The sequence below is a fragment of the Talpa occidentalis genome, unplaced genomic scaffold, assembly GCF_014898055.3.
Source record: "Talpa occidentalis isolate TD23 unplaced genomic scaffold, MPIMG_talOcc4v2.1 talOcc4.14, whole genome shotgun sequence".
Classification (NCBI taxonomy): Eukaryota; Metazoa; Chordata; class Mammalia; order Eulipotyphla; family Talpidae; genus Talpa; species Talpa occidentalis.
The window spans coordinates 52,114,539-52,133,727 of record NW_023601433.1 but is presented as its reverse complement, the minus strand read 5'-3'; the positions used below and the strand labels follow the sequence as shown (position 1 = coordinate 52,133,727).

Sequence of the window (19,189 nt, the reverse complement as noted above, 5' to 3'; positions counted from 1 at the left end):
AAGTGTCCAAGAGCTCGGGGCCCAGCAAAATGTGGAGGCGTCTGGCCTACAGAGCAGGACACACCGTGCAAAACTCACTTTGTTGAAATAAGGAAAGAATTGAAGTGCTCAATTTATGTAATTTTTAAAATAACCTATACCAGGCAACATTAGTGCTTTTTAGGAGGCAGAGGAGATGATCAAATCCTTAGATATCTTAGCAGTTATAGTTTTTATTAAAATGTCCTATAAATATGTCATTTCACATGAATGGATTTATTTGGCTCATATGCCAAGAGGTTTTTTTTAATACTCATTTTTGCTAAAAACCGTTTTGTAAATTATCTGTAAGCCAAAGCGCTGGCTTTTGAAAAGTGAGTGCGCCCCCTATTTTTGACAGCTTCACAATTGCTCATGTCATTATTATGGGTAAACTGAGTCTCATGGGCTCCCAAGGCAATGTCCATAACTCTGACTTCACCTCCCATTTTTGTGACTCCCACTCTGACTTGCTATTTCTCCCTTGTTTTCACACACACTTGTCTTGATATGAATCTGAGTATGGATCCAAAAGACTCTTTCTCATAGGGGATGATTTTTTTTCTTGTGGTAGCATGAGTCTTTCTATATTTAAGCTTTCAAATGTATAAAGTAAGCAAAAAGAGAGAGAGAGAGAGACAGAGAACCATGCCCTGGTAAGTGGGGAGTGAGGGTATACACTCCATTTATTCTTTGCTGGCAGACACCTCTCTTTAATATCTCGTATCATTCATTATAGATTAAATAACAAATTGTTCCATTCTGGGTTAAATAAAGTTTTGATCTTTGCTTCACATCATCTATTTTCTTTTTCAGTTATGTTTTTATCTTTTAATATTTTTAAATAATTGAAGCATAATTTAGATACAGAAAACTGTACAAATTGTATTAGTGCAATGACATGCACACATATGGGTGACATGCATCCCTGAACATAGAAGCTCACCGCATGCAGGAAGAGTCCCTCACACCCTCCCAGCCAGTCTCCAGCTGACCCTGGAGCCAGTCCACTGTCTGATTGCTTTTACCAGAATAGATTTGCCTGATTTTGAATTTCATATAAATAGAATTATGCAGCATGTTCTCCTTTGTACCTTGATATTTTTTTTTGCATAACCTGTTTTAAGATCCATCCATATCAAAATGTATCTTTATATTTGAATCACTTTTTTTGTTGAGTAGCATCCATATATAAATGTAACATAATTCATTTAACCATTCTCCTGTTGATGGCTATTTGCCCACCATCTACTGTCTGCCTCTATGATTCTGACTATTCTTCACATCCTCATCAAACTTGCATTTTCTGTTCTTTTTTATATAATAGCTATCCTAGTGGGTGTAAAGTGGTTTCTCATAATTTTGATTGGCATTTCCCTCATAACTAATGATGTCAAGCATTTTTTCCTGTGCTTATTGACCACTTGTATATCTTCTTTGGAGAAATGTTTATTCAAGCCCTTTGCCTTAAATTTGAAATTCAGATAAACAATGAATAATTTATTTTAGTATACATATATCCCACACCATTTTGGAGATGTACATATACCAAAGAAATATCTTTTGTTGATCTGAAACTCCATATTTACTAGTTTTCTGGGTTTTTATTGAGCAAATCTGACAATCACAGAAAGCAAGAGCTTTGATCCCTCTAAAACAATCTTTAAATATCTCACAGTTTTGCTAAGGTGAGCTCTGAAATGGTTTAGTGTATTTTTGTGAGTGTTTGACTGGTAGGCCTGTTTTATTAGAAAATTGTAATTTCATTTTCAGATGCTCCAGACTAAATCATTTGAGTTTCACACTCTTTGTGTAACATTATTGGGCTCCCTTAATGAAATTATAACTCAAGCAAGAGATTTCATTCTCTTGTAGTAAATTAGTTTGGGCTGGAAGGGTTTGGGGGAGCCAAGCCTTTCCTGAACTTATTCTTCTTGTTCTGCAGAATGCAGAAAAAAGCCTGCATTTTGTACTTGAGTTATTTATTGTTCTCTTTGAGTGAACATTGCATTGCTGCCCATCCGTATTGGAAACAACAGCTGTTAACAGGCTCTTGAATGAATTTCTGTGAACTCCCTGGCCTCTGGGAAGCTTGGCTAAAAAGAAACAGGCTGGGTGTTGAAATAAAAAGAGCAAGTTTTAGGTCTGGGTCTAATACTTGAAGGCTAACTGCATATAAAACCACTGGTTAGCGTTTCTCATGAGAAGTCACACTTGATACATATTAACGACTCTCCTTTCTGATGACACAAGGGACAAAAAGCTCACGTTGCAAATAGAGCACAGCACATAAAATCCCTGCCCTCAGGCGTGCAGGGCTCCAGAAGGTGAAAAAAACACATCACATAACAAAGTAACCAACCCGGATGCCCAGGGCCCCAGGCACACTAACCAGCAGGACTGATGGCTGTGACCTTCGCAGCCTTGTGCCTCCTTGGAGAAGCAACGGTACCTAGCCAACAATAGTTTTTAACTGTGCGCTGACATTCATGTGGAACATTATGAATCATGCAGACTTGAGAGAATGATAATGTGCAGCTGAGAGGCAGAAACTGGAGAAAAGGGGGGCTCAGATGTGGGGTGCGGGTTCTCTTCTGCACTGAAGTTAATTCTTGCAGACAATAGCGCCTAGCTTCTGAGTCCGTGGGAATCTCTAAAATAAGGCGTTTTCTTTTTTTGCCCCCTTTTTAGTCATTTTTTAATTTCAATTGTGTTTCTAACTAGAATTCCTTCATATTTCTGCCTAAGAGAGCGATTGTTGAGACCATGGGGAAACTATGTTTGACTGTTCACCAGTGACATTCCTCCTTGGGCCCTCTTCTCCCATTTGGCTATTGCTGGGCCAGAGCCCCAGGACATCCCAAGGATGCGTGGTAACCAGTCCCCATACAGAGAGGCATAGAAAGATGGAAGGGTGGAGGGTGGTACATTTAATAAACAAGGGAACTTACTTAAGAGGCTTATCTTTGAAGGTCTTAAAATGAGTAGTTTTCCACATCTTCCCTTCTCTCTCCTCCATCAGATCGCAAAAGTTTTTTTGGTTTTTTTTTTAAAGATTTATTTATTTATTTATACAAGCACTGGGTACAGTCAGATGCACGGGAGGGTGAGAGGATTCACCAAAACCAGAGCGGGGAATAGAACAGGCAGACTGATGAAATACACTGCCGAGGGGAGCAGTGGGCAGCAGGAGAGGTCTGCGTTCCATGTGGGACCCTCGGCGGCTACCTGGGATCAAATCAGCGCTGCAGAGGCTGGGGGGCAGCTTCGCAGCCCAGCGCTGAACCTCTGCGCCACCAGGGGAGGCCCAAATCTCAAAAGTTTTGTAGAGGTTTTAACTGTGTCAAGTCATGTCTGCAGACCAAGTCGTCTCCCTAACACATTACGTACCTCAACACATTTTCCAAGGCTGCAGCCATGACCACCTTCTTGGAGGCCACATTCCCAGGGGCCAGCCAGGCTGTACTGGAAGCTCCAGGGAGGGGGGTAGCCTCCAATTGCCGGTTTCAGGTAACAGGTCAAGAGTTGGTCCTGTTCTCTTTATTGCCTCCCCAACACTGTATTCAGAAGTGTCGGTACCTGGGACACTGCCTGCTTACCCACTGCGGGGGCCGCAGGTAGAACATTGCTCCCCTAGCATTCCCCTCACTACTCCAATGCTACATCCCTATTCCCAGGGCCCCCAGACCATAAAATCCTTCTTCCTCCTTCCCTTGTCACCCCTCCTCCTCCTGCTGCTGCACCCTCTCTTTGATCTGCTCAAATACCTACTAAGTATATTTGATAGTTTTTGACAAGTTCTTTTTTCATATGCAATTCAGGCCCACAGAGCAAGTTTCCTCTAATAGGGAAAAATAGTCTTGACTTTAGCTGCACAATTCTGCTGTAACTAGAATTTGTTACTTGCTTTAGTTCCTCTGTGAAAGGAGTCAGCCTGGCAGGCTCTGCCCCATCAGGCATCCTGTAAGCTCAGGCAAGGCTGTTGCCCTGGAGACGATTACTTCAAGTTTTAAGGGACTTGGAATAAGAGGAAAGGAGATGCCAAAAATAAGAAAAGAAGAAAGATGGAAATCATAAAGTTTTAAATTGAATGGAGAGAGGAATTTGATAAAATGCTGTCAGAAATTCAATAAAAGTCTGGACCAGAATGAAGTGACTGCAACCAAACTGACCTTTTAACCTCCCTTGTCCAAACCCTCAGTAATAAGAACACATGAAAGCACTGAGTTTTTCTGAAACTCAATGTCGAAAGTGCATTTCCTGTTCTTCTTTTCTTTCCAGACAAAGTAAGCATGTTGTCAGCCTTCATCGCGCCCTTCAAGCACTTAAGCCCCGGGGCCACAACCGTGGAAGATGAAGACAATCTCAGTAAGCAGCTCCCCTTTCGCAAAGCATGGAGGGCGTGTCCTGGATTTCCCCTTGGGTGATGGAGGGGTGGGGAGATGCCATCTGGTTATTCAGAGCAGGAAGTTCTGCCCCCATTCCATTCCCTGGAATCCCATCTCCACCTGGAATTTTATCCTCACCTGCAAGTTTATCCTTATGTGACATCCCTTCCCCACCTGCAATCCCGTTCTGACCTGGAACCCTGTCCTCACTTAGAGCCCCATCCCTACCTGACATCCTATCCTCACATGAAATTCCATCTTCAAGTGGAATTCTGTCCCTACTTGCCATCCTATCCCTACCCAGACCTCCCATCCCCACCTGTAATCCCATCCTCACCTGGAATGTCATCTCCACCTGGAATCTCATCCCCACCTGGAAGCCATCCTTACCTGGGTAGTAGGAAAGCATTGGTAGTGACTATGACAAAGAATGCCAGGATTATAGGGAGAAAGACCTGTTCTCTTGGACCACCCTGCCTATTTTCCCCCTTGTTTTTCCCCTAAAAATCCTCCAAACCAAGAAAAAGAAAAACAAATGAGCATAGTTCTCTTTGAACACAGTTTGTACAATTATTTAACAGGGAAAAGAGCTGGATAGGTGCCTGCCTGTCAAAGCATTTCTGGCAGATGAAACTGGAGCGTCACCAAGGCAGTGTGGTGGGGGGACCCCATGGCTCGTATGGGGGAGGGGATCTGAATAGACTTGCTGCTTGAACCTGACAAGGCCCCAGAGAAGACAGGCCTGGGGTGTGTGACAGAAAGGATCCTGGGTGTGTCTGGCCAGCATTATACTCTCCTCTCGTCTGTAACATATTGTCAAGCATTTAACGAGGGGGATGAATCATGCCAAGTCATATGAACACCTCTTTGCATTTCAATATTACCTGACAGATGGGTTACCTTTCAGCCAAAAAGAGTTACGCACATGCTTATTGCAGAGAGATGGAGAGGAGGTAACATTCATGGATGGTTGCTAGGATTGTCGATTTGCCCCAGAAGCAGCCCTGGGAAGGATTGCACAGGGTCACTGTCCATTCTGTCATCAGTTTTTAAGAAACACAACACATCCCCATGAACAACCCCTTCTCAGGAAACATAGCTATCATCATAGTCTGATAATCAGCCTCAGCAACTGAGGCTATTACTCTGGATGAATTCTTTACAAAAGCAAAGTAAAGAATCATCAAATGTCAGAACTGGAGTAAACCTTAGTGATACTGTAGTTTGATTCATTCATTTTCTAGATGAGGAAGCAAGGACATAGAGGCTGAGGAAAAAGTGCCCTTGAAAATAAAAGTATAGTCTCGTCACCTTCAGTTCAAATCTCCCTCTTCAGCAAAGTGCATGGGTCTAGGTGAAACTTGACAAATGATGTCTTCTGTTCCCTCATCATCTAAATTGGAAATTTTCCAGGAAATTAGTCAATTTATTGATAGCTACTTCAGAAATGGAACATCTGTATATACCTATATATTGGACATATGACGTGAGTGTACACACACACATACACACTCACTCTCACACTGAATTGGGCATTTTGACTAAGCTATTTGATGACTCACATGGAATAGACACCTTAAGGCAGAAATCTGACTCTGTTTCCTGGCTGAATCTGGTCTCCCTCAGGAGTAAAAGAAAGAAAAGAGTGAGCTGGGGCCAGAGGATGCTTTGTGAGTGGAGCAGGGTTCATAACTTACAAAATCACAGTCACCACCTTCCCCTAGCCACCACTGAGACCTTGAACAACAGACTGGCTCATTTGGAAAATTCCTGGGTTCTGCTTTTGAAGTTTTTAAAAGGGTCACATCCCCATAGGGGAGCGTCTCCTCTCCCCTTCCAAAGCATGGCGGGCTCCTGAGGCTGCAGCAATTGGAAAGACAGCTGGCGTGGTGGCAGGACTTCAGAGCGCCTCTAAATCTGCAATCCCAGCCCACACCTTAGGTCATGAAATTCACTACTCAGTGCCCAATCTGGAAAATATAACCTAAATCACAGAGTGTAGATAATGCATCAAGATATTAGACAAGATCCTGAAATACACAAATGTTCAATCAAGGATGGCTAATATCAATAATTAAAGTTATTTTCCCTAATCTGTCATACTGGCTAAAGATAGAAATTTACAGATAAGAATAATTCATAATTATTTCACAGTAAAATATCTTTGAAATACTTAGGAAATCTTATTTTCTATCAATGTAGTAGCCATTCCATTTTGTAATATATGTTCATTTACTTAGAAAATCCTGCTTTCACACCTTGTTCGAAGATTAACCTCCAAATTAATGCACTTGCCTTAATACTTCTCACCAGGATTGCCAACACAGTCTTGTCAATTTGCTATCCAAATACCACTGGAAGGGAGAAAAAGGAGTGAATATCACTTCCCCCAGAGGGGTGTGTGTGTCTGTACTCTGTGTCTATACTCTGTGTGTGTGTGCTGTGTCTGTGTGAGTGTGTTATGTGTGTAATGTGTGTGGGTGTCTGGTGTGTGTATACACGTATATGTACAGGGTGAAGGGGTGCTATGGTCAAAGCAAATGTGAACTTGTTTCAAAGTCTCCTGTTTTTGTTTTGTTAAGCAACATGAATCACATGGCTGCGTTGACTTCACATAAGGTGCTTTTCTGCCCCCACTACCACACTGGGTGGGAAATGACCATTCAGGACATCGATGTGCTGACCTAAGTGGTAATTCTGGGAGCTTCCTTTGAACTCTGAGAAGAAGTGAATTGCTGTCTTAGCTCCATCACCTCAGTGCCATCTGACCAAGGGGATGATTGTCCAGGTCTCTGCGGCCCAGCTGAGATGCCCATGCTGGACAAGTCCACGCTTTTTGCATGGTGGGGGAGAGTCTTGCCAGCTTGCCAAACCTGCTTACTCCTCACTCAGATTAGACTCAGGGACAACATGTGGCAAGTCTTTGAAAGGAGGTCATCCTCTATCTGCTCCAAGCAGAACCAAGGCCATCACTGCCACACCAGACACAACTGGCCATGAGAAAGCCATTGCATTCACAAGCCCAAGCCAAAGGCCCTGTGGTAGCTGTGGTTCCCAGCACATGGGCTTCCTCAGCTGTCCCCTGTGCTGCACCTCACACACCCTGTGTCAGGCCCTCCTACCTGTGAATGGAGATGCCAATCCATGCCCCAGAAAGCTCCAGTGGTGCAACTACTGCCAGAAAACCAGCTGCATAGTGACCAGCAGTGAGAGCAGGAAGGGGAGGCAGCAGGGGCTGCACAGGCAGGACACACAGGACCCTCTGCCTTCCCACCAGGGAAACAGTTGCCAAGAGACCACGGAGGACCACCCCCTCCAATGGCCTGTCCAGTGCGGGCATGTAACTGACCTTCACCCTGGAAGAATGTACTTTCATCTGGAAAATAAAAGTTAGCCACAACCATGTCAATATAAAATTCTGTTCTTTCTTTCCAAGCACAATTCTTTTATTCTTTGGACCTTTAAATGTGTCACTGCATTTGCTGACATTTTTTGCCAACCAAGAGACAGCACTTAGATCCAGAGATAGATCTGCGTGTGAGAGAAGCAGAATGGAAATCATTCCATTTTACCCTTGCCCTTATATGTGTCTGACTTTGACATGTTCTTTAGTGCTACAGTCTTCAGATTGCTGCTGATTGTTCTCTTACTGCCACTGGTGGTATTTATCAAATGTGCTTTGAAGTGATTTGCCTGCCTTTTTTCTAATTTCCACAATGAAGGCCACATACACACGTCCTAATATCTGAAGCTGCCCACAAACACCTCATGAAAGCCGGCTGGTCTCAGCTGTCTTGGGTTAGAGACTCGGGGATGCCATTATTAACCCAAGAGCTGGACCTGTCTGTTTGAACTGTTTCAAGTGTACAACAAACATTTTCAAATCAAATAACTTATCACATAATCAACATTTTGTAATCAAATCTGGCGCATAGGACCCCAGGGAATCCTAGATGGGGGGGACTGGAGGAGAGGCAACAGCTGCCCTCCTGGTGTCCTTAAGCAGCTGCAGCAACTATTCCGTAACTTCCCGTGGTCATGATAGATCACTGTCGTGACCAAGCCCATGGTCCCAACACCTAGGATGCCTCGTGTTACATTAACGTGTCCGTGCGTCATCTCATTTGGGGCCTCACAAAAACTTGTTTATGCCCCTTGGCCAACAGCACCCAGGTGCCTGAACTTCTTTCCAGATATTGATGAATGGGGCTCACACCTATTCTGTAGACAAGGCCGAACCTCAGAAAGCGACAAGACAAAACACAGCCCAACCGGGGCAGAGAGAAGCATGGATCAGCTACAGACTCAGAACCAGCTATGGACTCAGAATCGGTTATGAACCCCATGCCTACATCCTCATGAGACAGGGCAACCCTGTCGATGAACCTGCCTGCAAGCCCACCTAGACTTCACTTTTGCATTCGCTGAGCTGCACCAGTGTCCGTGGTGTAGCGTAAAATGTTGGCATGCAGACAACCAGGAGGGATCCATGCCTACCCCGGAGGCCAGGGCCTCTCTCCTTGAATGGGGACAGCCTACATCTGCCCACCCCTCAGGGTTTTTGACTCCAGCTCAAAAACCACTGGATAATATCACCCCAGAGATTCCAGCAGCATTTCCAGGATGAACCCAGAAGTCTGCCTTATCACGTATTATGGAAAGTTGCCTCAACCGCCATCTGACAACCAGGCTTCTCCATGAGGCCTTCAGTAGTGAAGGTCATGGGACACTGAGAGTCGTGGAGGGGAGCACAGGGGCCATCTCAGCACTGGTGAGGCTGTTACTCTAAGATAAAGGTTCGACCTCCAAAGGCAGCAGAGGTCATTTGATATGCCTCCGCTTTAATCACACCAGCAATATCATTCTGCCCTCTCCTGTGAGGAATCAATAGAAAAGTAGAGAACTCCCTGCAAGTTCTAGGCAACCTGGGGTGGGGTTTGGGGCTGGGTTGTTTTTGTTTTTTCCATCTTCGTGTTCAATGTGGGAAACCACACTGTTAGTTCCGCCTACTCTCACGTGGCCTGAAATAGCCACAGAAGAGCCCACGCTGTGTGGACATCCCCATGCACAGCAGCTAGTAAGTGACGCTAAGATGCAGCACTGGGCATCTGGAAGGTGATTATTTCTTCTACAATAGGTTGTATGTGAAAGTCATCCATCTCGAACGTATAAAGAACTCTCAGGTTTCATTCTTAAATAAAAGTTCCTCGGCAAACCTAATAGTGTAGACAAGCAAATTGCTAGAAAAAACATTAATACAACCAGCTCACAAGTTATAAAATTAAACTAGTGAGCAGTTGAGGTTTCAAAGCAGGGCCTTGTGCTGCTGCTGCGAACACCCTCCTGATGGACTGCACAGGTAGGAAGCTGCAGGAACTGTCACTCGTCCTGAACTGAAAGGCACTGAAATGTGAGGACACCTCTTGGAAACAGCTGATTTTCAGAGCATCACTTGTGCCTATGGAATTTCACTTTCTCTTTATCATTCCTCAACAGCAATGCCATAATCACAGACTGCTGAGCTGGCCGTGTCTTCTGCTGCTTGACTTTGGGCTCAGGAGAGAGGGAGATGCACCCAAAACCCAGCTCAGATTTCCACTCGCTAGTGAGAAAAATATTTGTTGATGACCTACTGTAGAGCTTCCAGGAGACTCCAAGACTCCCATGTCCCATGGAGAAATCTAAGGTCAAAAAGGGATGTCTGTATGTGACCTTGCCCAGCCCAGAGACCCCACCTATCCTCATGCATCCATCTGAATCGGATGGCAGAAGACACTCCATGGAACTTTATGGGACTTTTTTCATTTCCATAAAATCACCTTTAGAGTAACAGCAGATGAGGGGGATCTGACATTCCTGGAATACAAATACCTGAACCTGTTGACCAACTGACAATGTGACCTCAGGTCAACTACTACACCTTTGACCTCAGTTTCCTGAGAAATACGGTGCTCTGTGAAATAGCACCATAAGAATAGCCCAGAGGTGATTTGAGGAAGAGGAAATGTAGCAAAGTGAGGGTTCATGTAGGACTCAGGAAAAGGCACCTCATTACTCACTATGTGGGAGGTGCAGAAGCACATTTGCTAGAGAGGCAGCAGGACACTTGTGCTGTGGTCTGTGGCCATCACTGCTCAGAACACTAGAAGTGTTCTCACATGTTTCACAGGGAAACTGAGGTGGGAGGTGCAGAAGCACATTTGCCAGAGAGGCAGCAGGACACTTGTGCTGTGGTCTGTGGCCATCACTGCTCAGAACACTAGAAATGGAGCAGTTTTGTTGGCAAAGCGTGGTCTTAGGGGGCCAATTCAGAAGCTTAAATCATCAGTATGTGCACCCATCACCCACAGTTAGCAAATCATTTTGCTAAGTTTACTTCATAGCATTTTCTTACAAAAGGAACAAAGCATCACAGATAGAAAGGAAACCTCCCTCTGAGCCCCATTCATTTCCTGCTTATCTCTCCAGGGATGTTGGACTATATCTTCAGTTTTGCCACACTTTATGGTGATACAAGCCCTGTGTAATATCTGTTTTTACAATTTATTTTAATGGTTTCCTACTCTTTGTATTATCTTTCCAGTTGCTCTTAGGATATTTCTGAGATTTATCTATCTTAAAATATAGAGATCTTGCTTATTAAATGTAACTGCTTTGTTGTATTCCACTGTTGAATCATACCACAATGTATTCACTCCTCTGTTCATGAGAACATAGGAACTTTCTAAGCTTCCATTTTCACACGCACAAAAAAATATGCTCTGATGTACTCATTGGTTCTCTGCTTCTGTACACATAAGGCTCCCCTGGGACCTACGCACAGAGGTGGGATGGCTGAGTAGAGTATGTGTTTCCTTATTCTTACTACTAAATAATTGCAAAACACTTTTCAAAGAAATTGTGCTAATCTCCATTACCATCAATATGGGTGTCAGGGCCTTAAAAACACATATTATTAGTCTTTTTAAAATAGTTGCCTATTGGATTGAAATGGAAAGCAATCCTAGGCAGAAATCAAGGATGTGGTTGGGGCTGCCCTGTCACTTGGGGGAGAGAGTTCGCCCCCCTGTGGCTGAGCCCTCAGTCCTACAACTGGCCTGAAGGGGCTCCAGTGGGTTCTACCCCAACTGTAACTTGTCAATGCCTGGGTCTCCTCAGAACACTAGGAACCCAATGTTTGGACATATGAGTTGTTCATAAGCTCTGAGTGACCCATGTAGCCCAGGACCCAGAACCACATTTCAGATGGAACACAAAACCATTCCCAACTCTGAGGCTGGGCCAGCTGCCCAGACCCTTTCAGACCCAGCAGTGGGCAGGCAAATTCTCTAGAGGGCAGGGTAGTAACTTCAGGCTCCGGAGCCAGATGGCCTTTGTGAAGAAAGCCGAGCTCTGTGACTCAGTCATGAGCAGCAACTCCTGTCCTTGGGGCAGCTGCCTGTGCCCTAGTTCTGATCTTCTGTTCTCACATCCAGGTACCAGCAGCACAGAGGTGAAGGAGAACCGTAATGTCAGCAACCTGGAGGCAAGACCACTGCCCCCCAGCGACAGGGCCCGTGGAGTGCCTGGGATGAAAAGGAAAAGGCCTTTAGAGGAGGGAAATGGCAGCCATTTCTGCAAACTCCAGTTAATCTGGAAGAAGCTCTCATGGTCCATGACGCCAAAGAACGCACTGGTCCAGCTGCATGAGCTGAAGCCAGGCCTGCAGTACCGCATGGTGTCCCAGACAGGCCCAGTGCATGCCCCCGTCTTCGCTGTGGCTGTGGAAGTAAATGGGCTCACATTTGAGGGCACCGGGCCCACCAAAAAGAAAGCCAAGATGCGGGCGGCCGAGCTGGCCCTCAAGTCTTTCGTGCAGTTTCCCAATGCCTGCCAGGCCCACCTGGCCTTGGGCAGCGGAGCCAGCCCATCCACAGACTTCACCTCCGACCAGGCTGACTTCCCCGACACGCTCTTCAAGGAGTTCGAGCCATCGGCGCCCAGCGAGGACTTCCCCGGGCGCTGCCCGGTCGATCCGGAGCTGCTGTCCACAGCCTACCGGAGAGGCCGGCTGCTCTGCCACACGCTGGACCTGGTGGGCCAGGCTCGGCCGAGCAGACCCAGGCCCGCACCCGTGACCCCAGGCGAGAGGAATCCCGTGGTGGTGTTGAACGAGCTGCGCTCAGGCCTGCGCTACGTGTGCCTCTCGGAGACAGCCGAGAGACAGCGGGCCAAGAGCTTTGTCATGGCCGTGTGTGTGGACGGGAGGATGTTTGAAGGCTCAGGACGCAGCAAGAAGCTGGCCAAAGGCCAGGCGGCACAGGCCGCCCTGCAGGCCCTCTTCAACATCCGGCTGCCCGGCCACGTCCCCAGCAGGAGTAAAAGTCACCTCTTGCCCCAGGTGAGAATTCTCGGGTTGCTGCCGCCAGGTAGCACGCTTCAGGATGCTAGGATGCCCGTGAGAGGTGACGGGGCAGCAGGCAGACCCCTCTGCTCCAGTCACTGTAAGTAGCGAGCGGCCCCCACGCGCCCCCTCCCCGAAAACCCGGCTCGCCCCGCCCCCAGGGGCCCTTATTCCTGGTCTCATCAGTGAGTGATTTTCAGGCATTGGGGAGAGATCATGTGAATATGGAGAAAGGAAAGAGATTGCAGACAATCCAGCTCAGCAGAGATGGGGAGCTGATGAATCCATAGCACCTGTGATGCCAGCACCAATTAACAAGGGAGAAAGGAGGGCTAGGGTCCAGGGCTCCGGTTCTCAGAGAAAGGACCAGCAGTCTGGGCTGCCAGGCCCTTCATGCAGGTCAGGGTAGTTAAGCCCTCTGCAGCAGGAGAAAGGAGAGAGGGGAAGTGGTTTGTGGTGATGGCTTGGGGTAAGTGTCCAGCCAGGCATCCTGGAGGAAGGAGACCAGATGTTTCATGTGGGTGCTCCAGATTGCATGTGGTTGAGGTAGTTGGTGGGATAACATGGAGGGAGAGGTCAGGGAGAAACTCACAGCAGGAGGCAGAAGCTCAGAATGGGGAGTTAGGGGCAGAAACGTTGCATAGCTGTCACCTTGAGGCCTTTTTATACTCTGTAACTGGTCTACTTTCATGCACTATTGCACCTTGCCTCATTGGAGGAATCATTTTCAGCACTGCCCATGTATCTGTAATGATTCTTATGCCATTTTAAAACAACCTCAACCTTCCAAGTCTTCTAACTGCTTACTTATACAAATTATCTTTTATCATTTTGAAAATTTTGTGCGGACATCACTAACATATTAGCTACAGGAAATTATCTTTACTCATTTTTGGCAGCAGTTGAGGAAAGAAACACTTTACCTCGTTAAAAAGCATTTAGGCAGGCCTCCCTGGTGTGGCAAGGGATTAAGTCACAGCACTGTGAAGCTATCAGTAGCACCATAGCACAAGTTCGATCCCCGGCCAGGTAGGTGACCCACATGGCACAGCAGACCTCTCCTGTCTCACCCACTGCTCCCCTCAGCAGTGTATTTCAGTAGATCTGCCTGTTCTGTTCCCCACTTTGTCTCTGGTGAATCCTCTTACCCCCCACACAGTATAAAAAGACCTCTGGGGGCCTCCCTGGTGGCGCAGGCTGTTGAGCGTCGCGCTGTGAAGCTGTTCGCAGTCTCTGTAGTGCCAGTTCGATCCCAGCCAGCCGGTGAGGGTCCCACATGGCGCAGCAGACCTCTCCTGTCTCGCCTGCTGCTCCCCTCAGCAGTGTATTTCGGTCTTTCTGCCTGCTCTGCTCCCTGCTCTGTCTCCAGTGGAGTCTCTTACCCTCCTGTGCCTCTGGCCTGTACCCCAGTGCTTGTATAAATAAATCTTTAAAAAAAAAAAAAAGTCTAACAAATATAGTAGGTAATTGGAAACATCTTTTAGGAAAAAAAAAAAAAAAAGACGTCTGGTCTGTCCCCCGGTTTTTGTATGCATAAATAATCTTTTTTTAAAAAAGCATTTAGGCCACGAGCAAGTGTTCAGTAGCTGTGATGGCTATCATTATGTCACCATACCTGGAATGGAATTTTTTGCTTTGGGAGAGAAGGCAGGCTGCCCCAGATCGCAGATAGTGGAAGGGGCAGGCTACTGAGATCCAAATGAGACGCACAAGGACAGATTCCTTGTTTGGAACCATGACAGGGTGCAAGCATTCATTCCATCAGCATTCTGTAACTGTTTCCAGAGCACTCAGTGGCGCAAAGCAGAAAGCCTGCTCTGTCGTGTTAGGGGAAGATTGAGCCTGGAGTCCCAATTAAGAGAGCTGTTTCTACTGCTACCTCTGCCCCAATTCCTTCACTTACTTCCAAATATTTTTTGAACCATTTAAGGAGTGAGGTGGAGGGGGTTAGACATGATGTCCTGCCATCTTGCCTTTCAGCGCACTGCCACAAAATATACAAGTAAAAGCTGGTGTTTGCAAAAAAACGTTTGGGTGTAAGTTCTTGAGAACCTCGTGGCAAAAAACTCTGCAGCCTGGCTTACCTCCCTTCTCATGCCTCCATTTCATTTCCCTTCCTCTTTTCTTTCCTTCCATCTCTCCATCCACTATCTGTAGCTTCTACTTGTCAAGGACATCCAAGAAGTCACTTTACCCCTGCAGCCTGGCAGGGGTGATGAGCTGGGCTGCCCGTGACCTTGGGTATCACCTTGTTCTCTTCACCTCTGCAAAGGTGCTCTTGTCTGCAGTGGCAGGAGCAAGGGGGGCTGGGTAAGAGGTGAGGGCATCTCGAGGTGTCCTCCCTCAGAGGGCCTTCTCCAGGCCTGGTATTTTCCTGGTTAGCAAACATTGTCATTTCTCTCCCTCTCTGTCCAGCTTGCCCCACCCCTAGTAGCTTTTGAAGGATGTCAGTGAATTCTGGCCACTGTGCTTTTTCTCTCACATTGTCAGCCCTGAGCCCTCACGATGGAGGGGCCAGCAACACCCTGCTTTGTAACAGTCATTTGACCCCAGAATGCAGCACATCAGTAAGAGCCACGGCCGCGAAATTATTTTTCTCTGACAGTCTGCTAACCACCCCGACTGGATGATGGAGGGCGCAGAGCAATGCGAGGGCCGCGGGCCATCCATCACTGGAGGCCCTGCTACCCTGCAGGCTCATTACCCCTTCCCTCGCCCCAGCACCCACTGGGTGAGTGGAGCAGCCAGGGGACTCAGGACCAGGAGCCCTCAGCAGCTTTATTAAATTCAAATTCTGTTTCGGATGTGGTCTGGATTCAAGGACTGTTCTTAAAATGCATTGCAGGAATTTCTGTAATGCTATTTTGCTCTCTTGCTTGGCTCCAACACACCGTCTACACAGCATGATTTCCCAGCACGCAGATACCTGGTGCTGTTGGCACCGTGGCTCTGGAGCACTAAATACCCAGGGGCAGAGCCCTCAACATCCTATCTAACTGTCTGTTAGCACCTACACTGGAGAGCAAGTGCACCCTGACCCTGGGCAGGACTCCTGAACTGCTGCCCACACCCTCAGAAAAGGCCAGACCCCAGGCCCCTGAACTATAAGGACCCTGCTCACATCCACCGAGGAGGAGGACATTGAGCTAGAGGGGCTCAGTGTCTGGATCGTGCCTCCCACATAAATATTTAATATTCTCTGCCTAAGCTCCAGTTTTGCCTGACACATGTCTTGGGTGTGCAGGATGACCACCCACAGGTCTGGTTCTAAGACACCTGTAGATTCACACTCCTTATGAAGCAAACAGATGCATATCTGTGCATTACTTCTCACCAAAGACAGTGTCTCATGGAGGAAGCTTCACGGGGATGCCCAGTGAGAGTCACCTCGTTAAGTAACACTGGATGGAAATATTTCAAATGTGGCAATGCCTAAAACTGTGCGGGGAGCTTGTTTAAATGCCACTTTGGACCCTACTGCAAAAAAAAAAAATCAGCAGGTGCATTTTTGTCAAATGTCCCACCTTGATTCCCATGCTGGGGGTCAGAGTCACCCGCATGGTAAACTGCCATTTGGATCTTCATCCCAGCATGCTCCTGAAAGAGTGGGATCAGCTCACAGGGCAGGCTGAGCTTGCTCTGTATTAGACAATGCTGAATATGCATCCCCCAAACGCCCAGAGTTAAAGACCTGGAGATATTCGTCTCCGGTGGCCACTGCCTTTGTGTTCTTTTTCAAGAATGAAGCACCTACCTCGTTGTGCTGAGCCTCATTTTCCCACGATAAAGGTAAAGAAGTATAAACTTGTTTCCAGCCTCAATCTTGAAAAAGTTCTGAAGAATAGTATTCTTAATAAAGATTAAAACCACAGATTTCGATTTCTCCAAGATCTAATTTTCTCTGCTTTCTGTACCTGGGGGTATTTCTAGAATCAGACTATTTGTGTTCCTTCAATTTCATGAGGTCTGACTCTAGGTCTCTTAGCCAGAGTGATGAGATCAAGACTTTATTAAATTCTTTAAAACGCAGCGCAGACCTAAAGGAGCGACGTCTGTAATGTTCACACCAGGGTGTGTAGACTGGGCACTCTGCAATATCGTGCTGAACCCCTCAAATCTCTACATCTGGTCTATTTCCTTAGTCAGATCTCCTCCACATCAAGGGGACACGTGGAAGCAATGATGAGACTGTCAGAACAGGAATTCTCATCATAAACAATGATGTGATTGCACAATCTGCATCTCTCCTGCCTACCCCAGCATTAAAAGAATTGAATTCCCAAAAGCATTAAATTCAAGACCTATCTTTCAGCATTTCCAAGGAAACTGGTCAGAGAAGAAAATAAAGCAACTGTGATGGGCATAGGAAGAAAAGGAGTCACAGAACCACAGCTCTGGAAAGGGGGCAATGTCACAAAGCATCACCCCTCGTGGGGAAACAATCCAGTTGATTGATTTGTTTGGGAGTTGTTCTTTCATCCACAATGAATTGCTTTATTTCTTTTTTAACTATTATTTCCCATGTTAGCCTGCAGTGGTGTTAGCACTGTCTCAAAGAAGTCAAAACCCCTTTTTCAGAGTGAGGGGAACACATATAAAAACTACCAATAAAGGGCCTCACTGGTGGTGCAAGGGGTTTAGCACAGCACAGTAAAGCTGTCCACAGCCTCTGCAGCATGAGTTCAATCCCCGGCCTGACAGGGAGCTACCCACATGACGCAGCAGACCTCTCCTGACTCGCCTGCTGTTCCCCTCAGCAGTGTATTTCATAATCTGCCTATTCTGTTCCCCACTCTGTCTCTGGTGACTCCTCTAACCCCTACACCTCTGGCCTGTACCCCAGTTCATGTATGCATACATAAATAAATCTTTAAAAAAAATTCTAGCAATAAAGGTTGGGTGCTTTCACCAAGCCCTTCGGAGGCCCTTTTAGGGAAGCGGGGTCTGAGTCTCATTCTGACCATTTTCACATGCCCAGCACCTTAACAACCCTTCTCCCACCCCAGCCTCTGTTCTCTGCAGTTAGTACTATAGGAAGAGGGGAGAAACCATGTGGATATATAACATAATGGATGTGAACAATTTTTTTTTGGATTCAGCATTTTATAGTAAATTTGTATCAGAGCACTATACATGACCCCATTTCCTGGAATCTACCCTTAGAATTAGCTGCAGAATTAGACGGGGGCCTGGCACTGTTACTGCTCTTTCAATAGCCACACGGCAGGACACTAATGGGATGTTTGCACAAATGCCTCTGTCCTTCCAAACACCAAGGTGACCCCCGGCTGCCTCTGGCCACTTTACAGATTGTTTTTCTAATCTCACACTCCTGCTCATCTATCTTACTCAATAGAAGCAGCCTCCTAACTGCTGTAAAGCAAAACTGTTAATTAATATTTCCATAACGAATTAGCATTAGAGGGGTCCTCACATTTTAAATAGAGGAATTTAAAGCGTATTGTCCTCTTGACTATGAAATAGCTCAGCATTGTTGTCACTGGTTTACCTCAAGATCCCCAAGCCTCTACAGACACTCTCTGAGAGATGGGACACCCACTCAGCTCTGGGAAGACGCCCTTTCACGCCTCCCAGATTCAGGAAGGGATATTCAGCAATCAACCGTGTGTCCAGCCAGGGTCATTCCAGAATGACATCTGAAGGAACACTTAGGGCTTTGTGAATCCTGCAAGCAAAAAAAAAAGGAAGGGTTCTGGATTCCAAGTTATTCTCTTGGAAAAGACTAATTTCTTTACACCTCAGAAAGTTCTTTTTTCTCATTTCCTCGTGATTGCAGTTTCTCAGCTCCATCTTCTTATCATCATCTCCTCCAGGAGGAGGTGAGATTGGAGTGGACCGCATGACCTCCTGGGATCTGTTGGCACAGGTAAGTGCCTGATGTAACTGCCCAGGCCTCACCCACCTTAGAAGAGCATCTCTGGCCACAAAGACACCAAACCAAGCGCTCGCTCACCTCCTGATGGATGAGTCTCTAGACAGATCAACAAGCCTGGGATTTCTGGCACTTTCTCTTAGCCTCACATTGTCACAGGTGCAGGAAGTGGAGCACCCTCCTCTCTTCCCTTACCCTCCCCTGGCTGCCTACCTGTGCACCCTTACCGCCACTTCCCCCGTGACCTCACTGCTGTTGCTAATATGGATAAACTTGGATTATAAGGAACAGGGAAGTGGCCTGTAGCCAGGTGGACAGTGAGAGCTGGCACGGGGCAGCCCCTTGCCTCAGAGGATTTCTATGGGAATTTGTGGGAAAATACAGAAAGGACATCCATGTTTCATTTTTAATGTACATTTCATTAAAATTCAGGATTCTTAGAAAAGTCTATCTCTGTCCTAATCAGTCAGGGCTGTTACAATAAAACACCTCAGAACAGGTGACTTG

At 46.5% G+C, this 19,189-nt stretch overlaps 1 protein-coding gene across 1 annotated transcript in view; it reads left to right on the top strand.

Annotated features, from left to right (window-relative positions):
• Positions 1–19,189, top strand: part of ADARB2 (adenosine deaminase RNA specific B2 (inactive)) — a 216,886-nt gene that overhangs the window by 53,880 nt on the left and 143,817 nt on the right. Inside the window, exons 4-5 of the mRNA XM_054695055.1 lie at positions 4,300–4,386; positions 11,882–12,786. Of these exons, the coding sequence (XP_054551030.1) occupies positions 4,300–4,386; positions 11,882–12,786 (992 nt within the window). The remainder of the gene's footprint in view (positions 1–4,299; positions 4,387–11,881; positions 12,787–19,189) is intronic.